At 47.6% G+C, this 16,572-nt stretch overlaps 1 protein-coding gene across 3 annotated transcripts; it reads left to right on the forward strand.

Moving 5' to 3' along the window:
- The first annotated feature begins 1,499 nt into the window (after positions 1–1,499).
- On the forward strand, positions 1,500–15,847 carry ZNF789 (zinc finger protein 789). Of its 3 annotated transcripts, XM_012496477.2 has the most exons (5): positions 1,532–1,799; positions 4,859–4,936; positions 8,094–8,220; positions 12,250–12,363; positions 14,718–15,847. In XM_012496477.2, exons 2-5 carry the CDS (start codon positions 4,904–4,906, stop codon positions 15,728–15,730), a joined length of 1,287 nt encoding a protein of 428 aa, XP_012351931.2. In that variant the 5' UTR covers positions 1,532–1,799; positions 4,859–4,903; the 3' UTR covers positions 15,731–15,847. The 3 variants fall into 3 exon arrangements, with proteins under 3 accessions (XP_003278119.1, XP_012351931.2, XP_030652791.1); XM_003278071.4 differs by lacking the exon at positions 14,718–15,847 and having other exon boundaries at positions 1,500–1,799; positions 11,959–12,341; XM_030796931.1 differs by lacking the exon at positions 12,250–12,363 and having other exon boundaries at positions 1,540–1,799.
- The last annotated feature ends 725 nt before the right edge of the window (positions 15,848–16,572 follow it).

The following is a 16,572-nucleotide window of genomic DNA, read 5'->3' on the forward strand; positions in this document are numbered from 1 at the left end:
TACATACACACCATGGAATACTAAGCAGCCATAAAAAGGAATGAGATCCTGTCCTTTGTAGGGTCATGGATGAAGCCTGGATGCCATCAGCCTCAGCAAACTAACACAGGAACAGAAAACCAAATACAGCATGTTCTCATTCATAAGTGGGAGTTGAATATTGAGAACGCATGGACACAGAGAGGGGAACAACACACACCTACGCCTTCTGGGGAGTCGGGGGTAAGGGGAGGGAATTTAGAGGACGGGTCAATAGGTGCAGCAAACCACCATGGCACATGTAACAAACCTGCACGTTCTGCACGGGTATCCTGTTTGTTTTGTTTTGTTTAGAAATAAAGAACAAACAAACAAACAAAACTTGGGAGGCCAAGGCAGGCGAATCACTTGAGGTCAGGAGTTCGAGACCAGCCTGGCCAAAATGGTGAAACCCCATCTGTACTAAAAATACACACACAAAAAAATTAGCCGGCAGTGGTGGCGGGCGCCTGTAGTCCCAGCTACGCAGGAGGCTGACGCAGGAGAATGGCGTGAACCCGGGAGGCGGAGCTTGCAGTGAGCCGAGATCGCGCCACTGCACTCCAGCTTGGGCAAGAGCGAGACTTCGTCTCAAAAAAAAAAAAGAAAAAAAATTAACTCCTTACATTAAAACTGTATTTTTGGAGTAATTTACATAAGCCACACAATTATCCTTTTAATTAAAATCTAATATTCTTTTTTTTTTTTTTTTTGAGAGAGTCTCGCTCTGTCGCCAGTCTGGAGTGCAGTGTTGGGATCTCGGCTCACTGCAAGCTCCGCCTCCCGAGTTCAAGTGATTCTCCTGCCTCAGCCTCCTGAGTAGCTGGGACTACAGGCACCCGCCACCATGCCCAGCTAAATTTTTTTTTTTTTTTTTGAGACGGAGTCTCGCTCTGTCACCCAGGCTGGAGTGCGGTGGCGCAATCTAGGCTCACTGCAACCTCCGCCTCCCGGGTTCAAGCGCTTCTCCTGCCTCAGCCTCCTGAGTAGCCGGGATTACAGGCATGCATCACCATGCCCGGCTAAATTTGTATTTTTAGTAGAGACGGGGTTTCTCCATGTTGGTCAGGCTGGTCTCGAACTCCCGACCTCAGGTGACCCACCCGCCTTGGCCTCCCAGAGTGCTGGGATTACAGGCGTGAGCCACCGCGCCCGGCAATTTTTTTGTATTTTTAGTAGAGAAGGGGTTTCACCATGTTGGCCAGGATGATCTAAATCTCTTAACCTCGTGATCCGCCCGCCTCTGCCTTCCAAAGTGCTGGGATTACAGGCGTTAGCCACCGCGCCTCGCCCATTTTTCTTCTTTTATCTGATAACCTTACTCCCCTCCACAAACACACAGCCAAAGAAACGAATTGCGTCGCTCTTGAATCATAGAATAATTCTAAATTATGTTATGATTAAATAGGAGGGGCGGGGCCCTGTCCGTCACGTGACGCTCCTGGTGCTGTCTGCGGCCGTTGATTGGTCTGGGCGGGGAGGGAGGCCGTTGATTGGTTCGGACCCACTCGCGCGGGCGCCACTCTCTTTGTCTGACAAGAGAGTCTCGAAGCCTCCGCGGTCCTAGAGGGGCCGCTGGCAGGGACACTTCGCTCGGCGCGCGCAGGTGGAGCCAGTGAGAGGCTCTGAGGCTGCCGGAGTGGTTGTGTCCGTTGCTCGGGTAAGGGGTGATTCGCTGAGGGGCGCGGACCCGACAGACCCAGGGTCGGGCCCAGGAACCCCGAGAGGAGAGCCTAGCCCCTGGTGGAGGCGGCGCGGCGGAGATTCGGAGGCGTCAGCAGGTTTGGGGAGAAGGAAACGAGTGTTGTGGGGGGCGTGGGTGCGGGGGGGAGGCCACTGCGGAGACCCCCGGCTCTCAGGGGACGCTCCGGGCCTGTGCGGCGGCTCTCGGGGCCCGTGGCACCGGCTTTTGAGTATTTTCGGCGGTGTCAAGTCTTCAGCAGTGAGAGGAGCAAAGTCCGAAGAATGAATGGCTGGTGAACGCCGGGACTTGGTTTTGTTAGAGTGGGAGATGAGCTGTGGTTGTCAGTGGAAGGTGTTCACGTGATTGTGAAGCGGCATTTTGGATTTTGTCAAAAGTTAACAGTCCCTTCCAGCTAAAGTTTTAAGAGTTTATTGTGCATGCAGAGGAACAGCTGGCAAATTGTTCCAGTGGCAGCTTGGAAAGCTAAATGAGGAAGTGCAGTGTTCTTGATTGTAATTGGCCATTATCAACGTGCATTCCTTCTAGGGTAAGTCGAGCTGGATCAGCCTTGCATCTGTAGCTGATTGGTTCAGTTTATCATGCGAACGAGAAAAAAGCTTCCTTCCTGGTCAGCGCACACTTTTCAGGGAAATAAGGAATTGTTGTTGCTGTTGTGTTTGAGACGAAGTGTTACTCTGTTGCCCAATCTGGAGTACAGTGGCCCAATCTCGACTCACTGCAACCTCCAACTCCCGGGTTTAAGCGATTCTCCTGCCTCAGCCTCCTATCTGGGACTACAGGCACGCGCCACCATGCCCGGCTAATTTTTGAATTTTTAGTAGAGACGGGGTTTCACTATGTTGGCCAGGCTGGTCTTGAACTCCTGACCTCGCGATCCGCCCGCCTCGGCCTCCCAAAGTGCTGGGATTTACAGGCGTGAGCCACCGCGCCCGGCCTGTTGTTTTTAAGAGAGACAGGGTCTCGCTCTGTCACCCAGGGTGGAGTGTAGTGGTGCCATCATAGTTTACTGCAGTCTCCAACTCCTGAACTCAACGGAGAAATCAATGTATTTTAAATGCCTTACGTGGCTGTGGGTGGTTGGCCTAGGGCCGTACCCAAAACATGGCCTCCATTTAATTTTTCATTAGCAAGTCTGACATTCAGATGTACAGCCTTCACAGACATACTCAGTAAATACAGTGCAGGGGTGTCCAATCTCTCGGCTTCCCTGGGCCACACTGGAAGAAGAATTGTCTTGGACTACACATAAAATACACAAACACTAAAAATAGCTGATGAGCTAAAAAAAAAAAAAAATCGCAAAACAATCTCATAAGGTTTTAAGAAAGTTTACAAATTTGTGTTGGGTTGGATTCAAACTCGTCCTGGGCCATATGCGGCCCACAGGCTGAGGGTTGGACAAGTTTGGTGTAGAGAATGAAAGGGATGAGGCCTCTGCTCCAGCCTTGGAGCCATTGATCAGGATAGTTTTTAGAGTGTACCTCTTTGCTTAAAAGGCAGAGGGTCCACCCTGGGCAACATAGCAAGGCCCCATCTACAAAAAAACTACAAACAGCTGGGCGTGGTGGTGCGCTCTTGCAGTCCCATCTACTTAGGAGACTGAGGCAGGAGCATTGCTTAAGCCCAGGAGTTGGAAGCTACAGTGAGCCATGATTACACCACTGCACTCCAGCCTGGGTGATAGAGGGAGACTCCTCAAAAAAAAAAAAAGGCAAAGGGTCTTCTAAACTGTTTTCAGGGAAGGTGAATTGTGTTTGAGGGGCATCCATTAAAATGAAAGTGAATTTCATTAAAATTCACCCTGAGTTAGAAAGCAAGTCTGTAGGCTGGGCACAGTGGCTCACACCTGTAATCCCAGCACTTTGGGAGGCTAAGGTGGTTGGATCACCTGAGATCAGGAGTTCAAGACCAGCCTGACCAACATGGTGAAACCCCATCTCAACTAAAAATACAAAAAAAAGTAGCTGGGCATGGCGGCGGGCGCCTGTAATCCCAGCTACTTCTGGAGGCTGAGGCAGGAGAATCGCTTGAACCCAGGAGGCGGAGGTTGCAGTGAGCAGAGATCACACCATTGCACTCCAGCCTGCACAACAAGAGTGAAACTCTGTTTAAAAAAAAAAAAAAAAATAGCAAGTCTGTAATTGTTACTGTTGCTGAATCCTGCTAGCAAATCACCAGGCTAGAGGTGAGGGTTGAGTGACCCCTTCAGAACACCTTCAGAGGGGGCTTGTCAGCAGGTGGAGCTGGCTATAGGAGCAGGGTTGGAAATACATAAGTAGATTTAGAAAAAGAAAAGCTGGTGAACTAGAATCCGTAGGATAACTAGACTCGGACATCCTGTGTGATAGGGGAGGGGAGCATTTAGCCTTCTCCTGTTGGTCCTATAAAGGGAGTGGGGAGCAAAATTTTGGATAAAGCGGTTATTGATCAAGTCCTGATTTGGGGCCGGTGCCTCAGAGGCTATGGTTTGGCTTCCAGAGCTGGTTGCTGCAGGGTGTGGATCAGAGTGCTATTTTTTTTTTTTTTTTTTTTTTTTTTTTGAGATGGAGTCTCGCTCTGTCACCAGGCTGGAGTACAGTGGTACAATCTCAGTTTACTGCAACCTCCGCCTCCCAGCTTCAAGCGATTCTCCTGCCTCAGCCTCCCAAGTAGCTGGGACTACAGGCGCATGCCACCTCGCCCAGGTAATTTTTTGTATTTTAGTAGAGACAAGCTTTCACCATGTTGGCCAGGATGGTCTCCATCTTCTGACCTCGTGATCCACCCGCCTCAGCCTCCCAAAGTGCTGGGATTACAGGCTTGAGCCACCATGCCTGGCCAGAGTGCTATGTTTATATGTGGTCTATCTGCTGTCCCTTTGTATATGAGGTGCTGAGGATGACATGTTTTAGGGAGAAGGTGAGGGCAGGGCTGCAGTTTCTCTTAGATAGAGCTTGGGAAATTGATCTAGCCTCAGAAATTCCTAGACTTATTGTAGCAGCTCATGCATTTCATCACATGTTCCAACACCAAACACAGGGACTTTGTATTAAGCTTTGTCTGTGGGCCCCGTTGGAATTCCTGGTCCCAGATCTGCCAACCAAGAGAGCTTCAAATTAGGGCTGGCCTTACTGACTATCTTTTTTTCTTCTCCAGCTCAGCCTGACGCCCAGGATCCCACCCCTTGCAAAAGACCAGGCCATGGAAGCCATGTTCCCACCAGCCAGGGGGAAGGTGAGCTGTGCCTCCCGCTCTGCTTCGTCAGCATAGTCACTGCCACCAGCAGCTCCTTCCTCAGATTGAGCCCTCTTGATCAATGCGGGGAGTTTTCCTTCTTAGTGTGATGTAGAGAGCTTAGCCTCTGGAGTCACATGGGCTCCCTTCAGCAAGTTACAGAAATACTCTGGCTCCAGTTTTCTTTTCTGTAAAATGGGTCAGTGAGAGTGCCTATCATAGCAAGTTGTGAAGATTCAATGAAAAACACCCTGTGACGTCCTTTGTGCAGTATCTGGTTACAGTTTAGCACTGTGTTAAGTTATTGCTCTTATTACTGCAGTAGTTGCCCATTGTTTCTGTCTGTGAGCATTATTGTGCACCTACTGCTGTACGCTCCAGGTGCCATCTTCTGTGCTGAGAGATCAACTCTTACCTGTAGGAGATTACAACCTGATTAGAGAGATAGATGTGTAAGGAACTTCTCATAATAAATTCTGAACTGTTCCTATGAAAGGGTATAATGGAAAGTCAGTTATTGAATTTGTAGCATTATGGAGGGTGATTAGAAGGGACTGAGTTGTTTTGTCTTTTTTTTTGACGGAGTCTCACTCTGTTGCCAGGCTGCAGTGCAGTGGCGCGATCTCGGCTCACTGCATCCTCCGCCTCCCGGGTTCAAGTGATTATCCTGGCTCAGCCTCCCGAGTAGCTGGGACTACAGGCGAGTGCCACCATGCCCAGCTAATTTTTGTACTTTTAGTAGAGATGGGTTTTCACCATGTTGGCCAGAATGGTCTCAATCTCTTGACCTCGTGATCCGCCCACCTCAGCCTCCCAAAGTGCTTGGATTATAGGCGTAAGCCACCGTGCCCAGCCTGTGTTTTGTCTTTTTTTGAGACAGAGTCTCACTCTGTCTCCCAGGCTGGAATGCAGTGGCATGATCATGGCTCATGGCAGCCTTGACCTTCCCAGGCTCAGGTGATCCTCCCACTTCAGCCTCCCAAGTAGCTGGGACCACAGGTACATGCCACCATGCCTGGTTAATTTTTGTGTTGTTTGTAGAGACAGGGTTTCACCATGTTGCCCAGGTTGTTCTTAAACTCTTGGCTCCAGCCATCCATCAGCCTTGGCCTCCCAAAGTGCTGGGAATCCAGGTGTGAGCCGCCACGCCCAGCCTAGAAGAGACTGAGTTTGAAAGAAAGGAGAGGCCCAGTGGCTCATGCCTGGAATCCCAGCACTTTGGGAGGCCGAGGTGGGCGGACTGCCTGAGGTCAGGAGTTTGACCAACATATAGTGAAACTCCATCTCTACTAAAAATACAAAAATTAGCTGGGTGTAGTGGCACATGCCTATAATCCCATCTACTTGGGAAGCTGAGGCAGGAGAATCACTTGAACCCAGGAGGTGGAGGTTGCAGTGAGCCGAGATCGCACCATTACACTCTAGCCTGGGCAACAAGAGCGAAACTGTCTTAAAAAAAAAAAAAAAAACAAACCAAACAAACAAAAAATGAAACTTTTAAGCAACATTTGGTGCCCAACTATCAATGTACAAGTCCTAGCTGTTGATGGGTTCTTGGAAACTGCAACTTTAAGGCAAACTATGTATATCAAAACCATTTTTTTTCCATCAGTGTTACAGTGAAACAAAGTTATTCAAGGGCCTGCTGCTGTACATACTTTTGCTAAAAATCAGTTTCTGAGAACCTATTGTGGATGTTAGGACAGGAGTTACCATGCCACGATGACTCTGGGAGATGAAGCCATTTTATTCCCATGCTTGTTAACCTTGTGCAGGTGCGGGAATGCAGATGGCTGAGTAGGTCAGATTGAGGACATTGCAGTGCAGCTCTGGTAAAAGAGTGACATTCTGGATAATGGTGAGAAAGGGCCTGCAACCGTAGCAGTAGAACTCAGGTTTGATAGGCAGGAAAGAAAGTCCGTATAACTTGGGAGGTTGTGGTGTCTGCCTGCAGATGGGAGCTACGTGAAGCTTCTCAGGATGGGGGTGGGCATTTCCTGTTACTGACCACTTACAGGACAGCGAACGTTTGCCCTTTCCCTGCACACATCCCCTCTGAACCCATGCAGTGTCTTGTGAGAGCAGAGAGTGTGTAGACAGCCACTGGGCCCCTTTGCCCTGAGGGCTGCAGTGGTGTGGGAGGGAGAGTGTGGCAGCTTCAGTGCTCAGCCCACTGGAGGGGGCAGTCACTTGCAGATGTAATGTCCCCTGTGCTCACTGTGCTGTGTCCACCGTTGCCCACTCTGGATATGCTCCCCAGGCATCTGCGCCTTGGTCTGTACCTTTTATATTCTCCAGCAATGGGCTCCCCTGGTCTCCAGCATCTGCTTGGCTTGTGGCAATGGGATGAAGTGGGTTGGAGGACGGGGGACAGGGCTCCAGAGGCCTGGGGAAAACTGAGGTTGGGTTTCTCTTCCCACGGCTCCCTCCCCACTGAGCTGTGCGATGGGTGTGGCTGCATTCTGTTCGGCCGCAGCTGCAGTCTTGCTCCCCTTCCAGCAGCCTTCTGGGCTCCAGCAGCCCTCCCCACCTTACCCCTTCAGACCTAGCAGGCCCTGGTTCCCCAGGGTGGCCAGGACCTGCGAGCTTCCACATTTCTTGTTCATGTTCATTGAGACTATTCATCCCTTTGTAAATAGTCTGCACATTAACCAACCCCCCAGTGACCTCATCTCTTTCCTAAGGAACCTGGGGCAGAAGCAATAGGTTATTTTTATAGAGCAGGGGTCAGCAAACTGCCCTGGACTGCTTGGTAAAGTTTCCCGAAACACAGCTGTGCCCATTCGCTTACTTGTTGTCCACAGCTGCTTTTGTGCTCCAACACGAAGGCTGTTCCTCAGATTGTTGATTTGCTGTTCCTCAAATCAACAGCAGATTTGAGGAACTGGAACAGAGACCAGAGGGCCTGAAAAGCCTAAAATATTTGCCATCTGGCCCTTTAGAGATTAATTGTGTTGACCCCGTGGTATGGAAGCCAGCACATGTCTGGCCTGAGGGCCATCAGGCCTGAAAGGAGCCCTGAATATATTCCTTATGAATTGGGTGCCCTTGGCCCACACTCTTTACCTCCCAAACCTCGGTTTCCTCACCTGTGGAATAATCATTGTGCATAAGTTATTTTAAGAATGGCAGTTACCTTTATCAGCTACTTTTCCAGGAGCTGCTCTCGTTTGAGGATGTGGCGATGTACTTCACCAGAGAGGAGTGGGGCCACCTCAACTTGGGTCAGAAGGACCTCTACCGAGATGTGATGTTGGAGAACTACAGGAACATGGTCTTGCTGGGTAGGACACAGCTTGAAGATTGGGCTTTGTCTGTGTTCTGAGTGTCTGTGCAAGCCCTTAGTCCCTTATCTGCAATTCCAGAATCAGAAAAAGCGGTGAAAACCGAAAGTTTTTTTCATAACTTGTGTGGCTATAAGCCCTGACCAGACATCACCACAGTGAGACCTGACTTCATCCTACAGGAAACCGTTTATTGTCTTTATTTTTCCAACTTGGTGTGCATATCTGTATACCCAACTTCAGAAATAACAGTGTAGGCCAGGTGCGGTGGCTCACACCTGTAATCCCAGCACTTTGGGATTCCGAGGAGGGTGGATCACATGAGGTCAGTAGTTCGAGACCAGCCTGGCCAATATAGTGAAACCCATCTCTACTTAAGATACAAAAATTAGCCTGGTGTGGTGGCGCACGCTTGTAGTCCCAGTTACTTGGGAGGCTGAGGCAGGAGAATCGCTTGAACCTGGGAGGCAGAGGTTGCACTGAGCCGAGATCATGCCACTGCATTCCAGCCTGGGTGACAGAGCGATACTCCCTCTCAAAACAAAACAAAACAACAACAAAAATAACAGTGTATTTAAGGGCACCACTCCAAACCCTACTGGGGATGATACGTTATGTAAAATATTTACACCAGGTCACCTTTCTGAAATTGGAAAAATTCTGACTCCTGAAACACATCTGGTCCTAAGGGTTTCACATAAGGGACTGGGGACAGTGAATAGTCGTGTTGTGTTAGGGCTCAGACCTAGACACTTCATGTGTTCTTCACTCTCACCCTGTGTTCCTCATCTGTAAGACCTCCAGGAGTTGAGAATTATGGTAGATTTACATTCCAAAGGTTCACTTCTTATGCTCTTGAAAGTCTTTTTCTTTCTTTTCTCTGGAAATGGGTAACTTCTTGGTGTGTAACGTTAGTGGGTGCTCAGGAAATGATTTTCAACCAACCTCATTTCTGAACCTTCACTGCTTCCATCTTTTCAGGAGCCTACCCTGTCCTATTCCACTGTAGTCTCCCACTGTGGGAGTTGCCTTGCTAAATAGTTTTCTTTCTGGGGCCACATGTTTAACCCTTGCACTGATACTCTTAGCACAGAGTCTTGACCACCTCTTGTGGGATCGTCCACCCACCTCTGGATTTTTATAATTTTAATTTTCCCTTTAAAAGCATTACAAGAGCATACATAAGTACATGGAAGGCATAGAAAAGGAGGAGGAGAAGAGGAAAGTGTTCATGGGTAACACTGTTAATATTTTGGAAGGTTTCCTGCCAGTCTTTTTTTCCTATGCCTTTACAAAAGTAGCTGAGCATATTCTATGTGTAATCCTGTAAACTGTTTTAAATTTAACATTATTGTATCAGCATTTCCCCACAGAATCAGTAAACAAGCATAATATAATTCCATTGTGTGGTCCATAATAATATTTCATTGTTTTCCCATGTGGGGACATTGAGCTTGGCTTTGTTTTTGTTCGTTGGTTTACTTGTGTATTTATAATGTTTGAATAGATGTTTCTGAGTATAAATCTTTGTATGAATTTTTGATCATTTCCCAAGATACTTTTCCAAAATCAGAATTTTGAAGTTAAATGAGATGGCACTTTAATCTTTATTGATTACTGAATGATTCTTCAACAAACTTTGTACTGTTTTGCATATCCAATAGTAACACTTGAGAGTGCTTTTTTTTTTTTTTGAGACAGAGTTTCGCGCTTGTTGCCCAGGCTGGAGTACAATGGCGCGATCTCAGCTCACCACAACCTCTGCCTCCCCGGTTCAAGTGATTCTCCTGCCTCGGCCTCCTGAGTAGCTGGGATTACAGGCATGCGCCACCACACCTAGCTAATTTTGTATTGTTAGTAGAGACGGGGTTTCGCCATGTTGGTCAGGCTGGTCTCAAACTCCCAATCTCAGGTGACCCGCCCACCTTGGCCTCCCAAAGTGCTGGGATTTCAGGTGTGAGCCACCGTGCCCAGCTGAGAGTGCTTCTTTACTATATCACTGCCTTCTTTTATGGATTTTACTAGTTCCAAAAATAATTTTCATTATAGAAATTTTGGAAAATACATCAGTAAATAGAGTAGATAATAAAAATCACCTGCAGGCCTACTTTCCAGAAATAACTCTTGTTATTAACATTTTGGTTTACTTTTTCCCAGTCCGTCTATGTGTCTATTACAGGGAAAGGATCCCTTATCCAAAATGCTGGGGACCAAAAGTGTTTTGGACTTCGGATTTTTTTTTTGGATTTTGGAATACTCATAAATATATAATAAGATAATTTGAGGATCTGACAAGAAATTCACTTTTGTTTCATATACACCTTAGACATGTAGCTTGAAGGTCCCTTTATTTTTCCCTGGGGAAGGCTGAATTAACTGTGTTGTGCACCTGCGTTTTGACTGCCACTGGTCACATGAGGTCAGGTGTGGAACTCTCCACTTTTGTCAGGTTAGCGCTGAGAAAGTTTTGGATTTGGGAGCATTTTGGATTAGGGATGTTCAAACTGTATTAATTACTTACACACACATAACATACACACTACATAGTTTTTTAAAACAAAATTTGGGGCCAGGCATGGTGGCTCACACCTGTAATCCCAGCACTTTGGGAGGGAGGCGGAGGGGGGCGGATCACCTGAGGTCGGGAGTTCGAGACCAGCCTGAGCAACATGGAGAAACCCTGTCTCTGCTAAAAATACAAAATTAGTCGGGTGTGGTGGCACATGCCTGTAATCTCAGCTATTCCAGAGACTGAGGCAGGAGAGAACACTTGAACCCGGGAGGCGGAGGTTGTGGTGAGCCGAGATTCTGCCATTGCACTCCAGCCTGGGCAACAAGAGCAAAACTCCGTCTCAAAAAAAAAAAAAAATTTGGATCATGCTATACATGAGTTTTGTATTCTGCTTTAAAATATATAGGCAGTGTTTTTCTATTTTAATAAATAGTTGGGCCGGGCACCGTGGCTCACGCCTGTAATCCCAGCACTTTGGGAGGCCGAGACAGGTGGATCACCTGAGGTCAGGAGTCTGAGACCAGCTTGGCCAACATGGTGAAACCTCATCTCTACTAAAAATGCAAAAATTAGCTGGGCATGGTGGCCACATGCCTGTAATTCCAGCTACTTGGGAGGCCAAGGCAGGAGAATCACTTGAACCCGGGAGGCGGAGGTTGCAGTGAGCAGAGATGGTGCCAGTGCACTCCAGCCTGGATGACAGGAGTGAAACTCCGTCTCAAAAATAAATAAATAAATAAAAATAAAAATACAAAAATTAGCCGGGTGGGGGCGACAGAGCAGACACTCCATCTCAAAATAAATAAATAAATAAATTTATAAATAAATAAATAGTTGGCTAAGTACAGTGGCTCAAGTCTGTAATCCCAGCACTTTGGGAGGCTGAGGCGGGTGGATCACCTGAGGTCAGGAGTTCGAGACCAGCCTGGCCAACATGGTGAAACCCCATCTCTAATAAAAATACAAAACTTAGCAAAGCGTGGGGGCACTGTGCCTGTAGTTCCAGCTACTTGGGAGGCTGAGGCAGAAGAATTACTTGATCCTGGGAGGCAGAGGTTGCAGTGAGCCGAGATTGTCACTCCAGCCTGGGTGACAGAGTAAGACTCTGTCTCAAAAATAAAAAAAAAAACAATTGAATACAAGGATTTTTAATATCTGCCTAATACTTATGCCTTCATCGCATTAATGTGCTACGCTTGATTTAATTGTTCCCTTTTGATATTCAGTTTATTTCCAGTTTGATGCTGCAATACCACTGTGCTGAACGTCTCTGGCACATTCATCTTGGTTGCAATTGTACTTTAGGCTATATTTCTAAGAGTGAAATGACCACAGCCAAAGGTATGAACATTGTTCAGGCTTTCAATAAAGACTGCCAGATATTTACAAAGATTGTGCCAATCTCTATTCTCACCACCGCTTTTGATTATTGTCCTTATCTCTGCTTGCCACTGAGCCCCGGGCCATGTCTCTGTAACTCACTAACGGCCACATCCCATTTACTTCCCCATGAGTAGGATTTCAGTTTCCCAAACCTGAGGTGATCTGTCAGCTGGAGAACTGGGACGAGCAGTGGATCCTGGATCTACCGAGAGCTGGGAATAGGAAGGCTTCCGGTAGTGCTTGCCCAGGTGGGTGAGGAAGAGACCCAGGCGAGTGGAATCAGGAAGAGGAAGGGAAGGCACGTTAGTGAAGCCCCTTCTGTGTGCCAGACGCTGAGCCAGGTGCTGGGCATATATTATCCCACTTCTTCATCCCTACTGCCCTGTGAAGTGGGGGGAAGATCGGCATCCCCATTTCCCAGATGAAGAAACTAAGATTAAGAAATCTTGGCTGGGCGCCGTGGCGCATTCCTGTAATCCTACTTTAGGAGGCCAAGTCGGGCGGATCACCTGAGGCCAGGAGTTGACCAGCCTGGCCAACATGGTGAAACCCTGTCTCTACTGAAAATACAAAAATTAGCCATGCGTAGTGGCGTGTGCCTGTAATCCCAGCCACCTGGGAGGCTGAGGCAGGAGAATCGCCGGAACCTGGGAGGCAGAGGCTGCAGTGAGCTGAGATCGCGCCACTGCCCTCCAGCCTGGGTGACAGGGCAAGACTCTGTCTCAATTTAAAAATATATATATATATCACAGGCCTGGTATGGGGGCTCACGCCGGTAATCCCAGCACTTTGGGAGGCAGAGGCAGGAGGATCACTTGAGCCCAGGCATTCACGATCACCCTGGGTGACATGGTGAAACCCCATCTCTACAAAAAATACAAATTTAAACCGGGTGTGGTGGCGCATGCCTGTAGTCCTAGCTACTCAGGAGGCTGAGGTGCGAGGACTGCTTGAGCCTGGGAGGCAGAGGTTGCAGTGAGCTGAGATTACATGACTGTACTCCAGTCTGGGTGACAGAGCAAGACTGTCTCAAAAAAGAACTCTCACAGTTGGGAGGTGGACACTGGGGTTTGACTTCAAGTCTAGAACGCTTATCCTCTCTCTCCTGCAGGAAAAAGTGCTGATCTGATGCAGATGCTCTAGTGTTTTCTAAGTGACAGCTCTTAGAGCACCCTAGATGCCCCTTGATTCCACCCTCATTACTTGTCCTCTCTCTGTGCTGCCTCTTGTTCCCTTGCTTTGTTTTGTTTTCATATTACTTCTGTATTTCCTGACATATCTGCATTTTTCTACTTACTGTGTCCTGATGCAGCTGCTCCTGTTTTTCACATCCAAGGTTTCTCCTCCATGGCACTACTGACGTTTTGGGCTGATGAATTCTTTGGGGGCAGGATGGGGGCATGTCCTGTGCATTTTAGGATGTTGAGTAGCAGCCCTGGCCTGCATCCACTAGATACCAGTTGAACCTCCCCAGGTGTGACAACCAGAAATGTCTCCAGACATTGTCCAAACCCTGTTCACCCCTAGTTGAGACCCATTGCTCTATTCAGTTGGCTTTTGTCCCTACTTCCCTCTGGTTCCTTTTCTAGTCTATCCTATACTTGGTCCATTTTTAAGCAGATGTTTCACCTAGAATTATTAAAAACATGTATCTAGGCTGGGTACCATGGCTCACACCTGTAATCCCAGCACTTTTGGAGGCCGAGACGGGCAGATCGCTGGAGGCCGAGACGGGCAGATCGCTTGAGGCCAGGAGTTTGAGACCAGCCTGGCCAACATGGCGAAATATCATCTCTACTAAAAATACAAAAACTAGCTGGGCGTGGTGGTGTATGCCTGTAATCCCAGCTACTCAGGAGGCTAAGGCATGAGAATCTCTTGAACCCAGGAATTGGAGGTTGCAATGAGTTGAGATCATGCCACTGCACTCCAGCCTGGGCATGTCTCAAACAAAAAGCATGTATCTTGAAGCATAACATGCTATCTCTTTGATATTTATTTGGCACCACTGAGTACCTAGAGTAAGTTTTTCTAATAATGGTGATGGGCTCTGCTCTCACATTCTCTGGCATACACACTCGTACATTTTTAGTGAGTTTGTTGGTGCCGAGAGCTCTTTTTGTTATGAGAGTGAAGAGTCCAGTGAAATTCAGAATTTTGGGCTGGGTGCGGTGGCTCACGCCTGTAATCCCAGCACTTTGGGAGGCTGAGGTGGGTGGATCACCTGAGGTCAGGAGTTCGAGACCAGCCTGACCAACATGGTGAAGCCCCGTCTCTACTAAAAATACAAAAATTAGCTGAGCATGATGGCTGGCATCTGTAATCCTAGCTACTCCAGAGGCTGAGGCAGGGGAATCACTTGAACCCAGGAGGCGGAGGTTGCAGTGAGCTGAGATCATGCCACTGCACTCCAGCTTGGGCGATAGAGACTCCATCTCAAAAAAAAAATTTCAGAGTTTTGGCCTCTTGAGTCTGATGATGTAAACAAGAGATCACCTCTTAGCTTCATTTGATTATCCTAGACCCCTAACAGTTGGCTTCTCTTCCTTTTTTTCTTCTGCAGTGAATAGGTCATTTACATCTTTTCTTGTTATTTGGCTAGGTTCTGAAGCCAGACACAAGATGAAAAAGCTAACTCCAAAACAGAAATTATCTGAAGATTTAGAGTCATATAAGATATCAGTGGTAATGCAGGAATCAGCTGAGAAACTTTCAGAAAAGTTACATAAGTGTAAAGAATTTGTGGACAGTTGCAGGCTTACTTTCCCTACTAGTGGTGATGAATACAGCAGGGGCTTCCTTCAAAACCTTAACCTTATTCAAGATCAGAACGCACAAACAAGGTGGAAGCAGGGCAGATATGATGAGGATGGCAAACCCTTCAATCAAAGATCTTTGCTTTTGGGGCACGAGCAAATTCTCACAAGAGCAAAGTCTTATGAATGCAGTGAATGTGGAAAAGTCATTAGGCGTAAGGCATGGTTTGATCAACATCAAAGAATTCACTTTTTAGAGAATCCTTTTGAGTGTAAGGTCTGTGGGCAAGCCTTCAGACAGCGGTCAGCTCTTACGGTCCATAAACAGTGTCACCTGCAAAACAAGCCATACAGATGTCATGACTGTGGAAAGTGTTTTCGGCAGCTCGCGTATCTTGTTGAACATAAGAGGATTCACACCAAAGAAAAACCCTATAAATGTAGCAAATGTGAAAAAACGTTTAGTCAGAATTCAACCCTTATTCGACATCAGGTGATCCACAGTGGAGAAAAACGCCATAAATGCCTTGAGTGTGGAAAAGCCTTTGGCCGGCATTCAACCCTTCTATGTCATCAACAGATTCACAGTAAACCGAACACCCACAAATGCAGTGAATGTGGACAGTCCTTTGGTCGGAATGTGGATCTCATTCAGCATCAAAGAATCCATACAAAGGAGGAATTCTTTCAATGTGGAGATTGTGGGAAAACGTTTAGTTTTAAGAGGAATCTTTTTCGACATCAGGTCATTCACACTGGAAGCCAACCCTACCAATGCATCATATGTGGAAAATCTTTCAAGTGGCACACAAGCTTTATTAAGCACCAGGGAACTCACAAAGGACAGATATCTACGTGATATTAACTGGAAAGCAGTCATTGGAGGACTAGAACTTACAAACCTCTACTTCAAGTGTGTATCACGTGATTGTTTCCATGAAAAGCAATAAATGTAACAAAGGGTTTTTCTATGGGAGCCCTCTTTGTGTAGCCAATCTGTAGTGAAGAAACGCTTAAAAGGAAATGTTAGCCTGGGCAACACAGTGAGATCCTGTCTCTACAAAAAATAACAAAGCCAGGTGTGGTGGCTCACACCTCCAGTCCCAGCTACTAAGAAGGCTGAGGTGGGAGGATTGCTTAAGCCCAGGAGTTCGAGGCTGCAGTGAGCCATGACATGTCACTGCACTCCAGCCTGGGTGACAGAGTGAGGCTGTCTCAAAAAAGAGGGCTGGGTGCTGTGGCTCACGCCTGTAATACCAGCACTTTGGGAGGCCGAGGCAGGTGGATCACGAGGTCAGGAGATCGAGACCATCCTGGCTAACACAGTGAAACCCCGTATCCACTAAAAAATCAAAAAATTAGCCAGGTGTGGTGGCAGGCGCCTGTAGTCCCAGCTATGCGGAAGGCTGAGGCAGGAGAATGGCATGAACCCAGGAGGCGGAGCTTGCAGTGAGCTGAGATCATGCCACTGCACTCCAGCCTGGGCCACAGTGCGAGACTCCGTCTCAAAAAAAAAAACAGAGAAAAGGTTATTAGACTGTTGTGTCCACTCTCTTGCACCCTCTGTGCCCTCATTCCCTCCAGCCTAGTTAAGGCAGAAGGGAGCCACAGAAGCTTTGCCCTGTGGTCGCCAGGCTGGGGACCATTGCATGGGTTGTGAATGATTGAAGGTTTGAAGATGGCCAGGTGTGGTGTCGCATG

Source organism: Nomascus leucogenys, chromosome 17 (genome assembly GCF_006542625.1).
Source record: "Nomascus leucogenys isolate Asia chromosome 17, Asia_NLE_v1, whole genome shotgun sequence".
NCBI lineage: Eukaryota > Metazoa > Chordata > Mammalia > Primates > Hylobatidae > Nomascus > Nomascus leucogenys.

What these genes read in the sequence shown, in the direction of transcription:
- ZNF789 (XM_012496477.2), top strand. Translation starts at nt 4,904, where the DNA reads ATGGAAGCCATGTTCCCACCAGCCAGGGGGAAG. An exon ending in TCCCACCAGCCAGGGGGAAG is followed by an intron (nt 4,937 to 8,093) that starts GTGAGCTGTGCC and finishes CTACTTTTCCAG; the next exon opens with GAGCTGCTCTCGTTTGAGGA. An exon ending in TTCCGGTAGTGCTTGCCCAG is followed by an intron (nt 12,364 to 14,717) that starts GTGGGTGAGGAA and finishes TTATTTGGCTAG; the next exon opens with GTTCTGAAGCCAGACACAAG.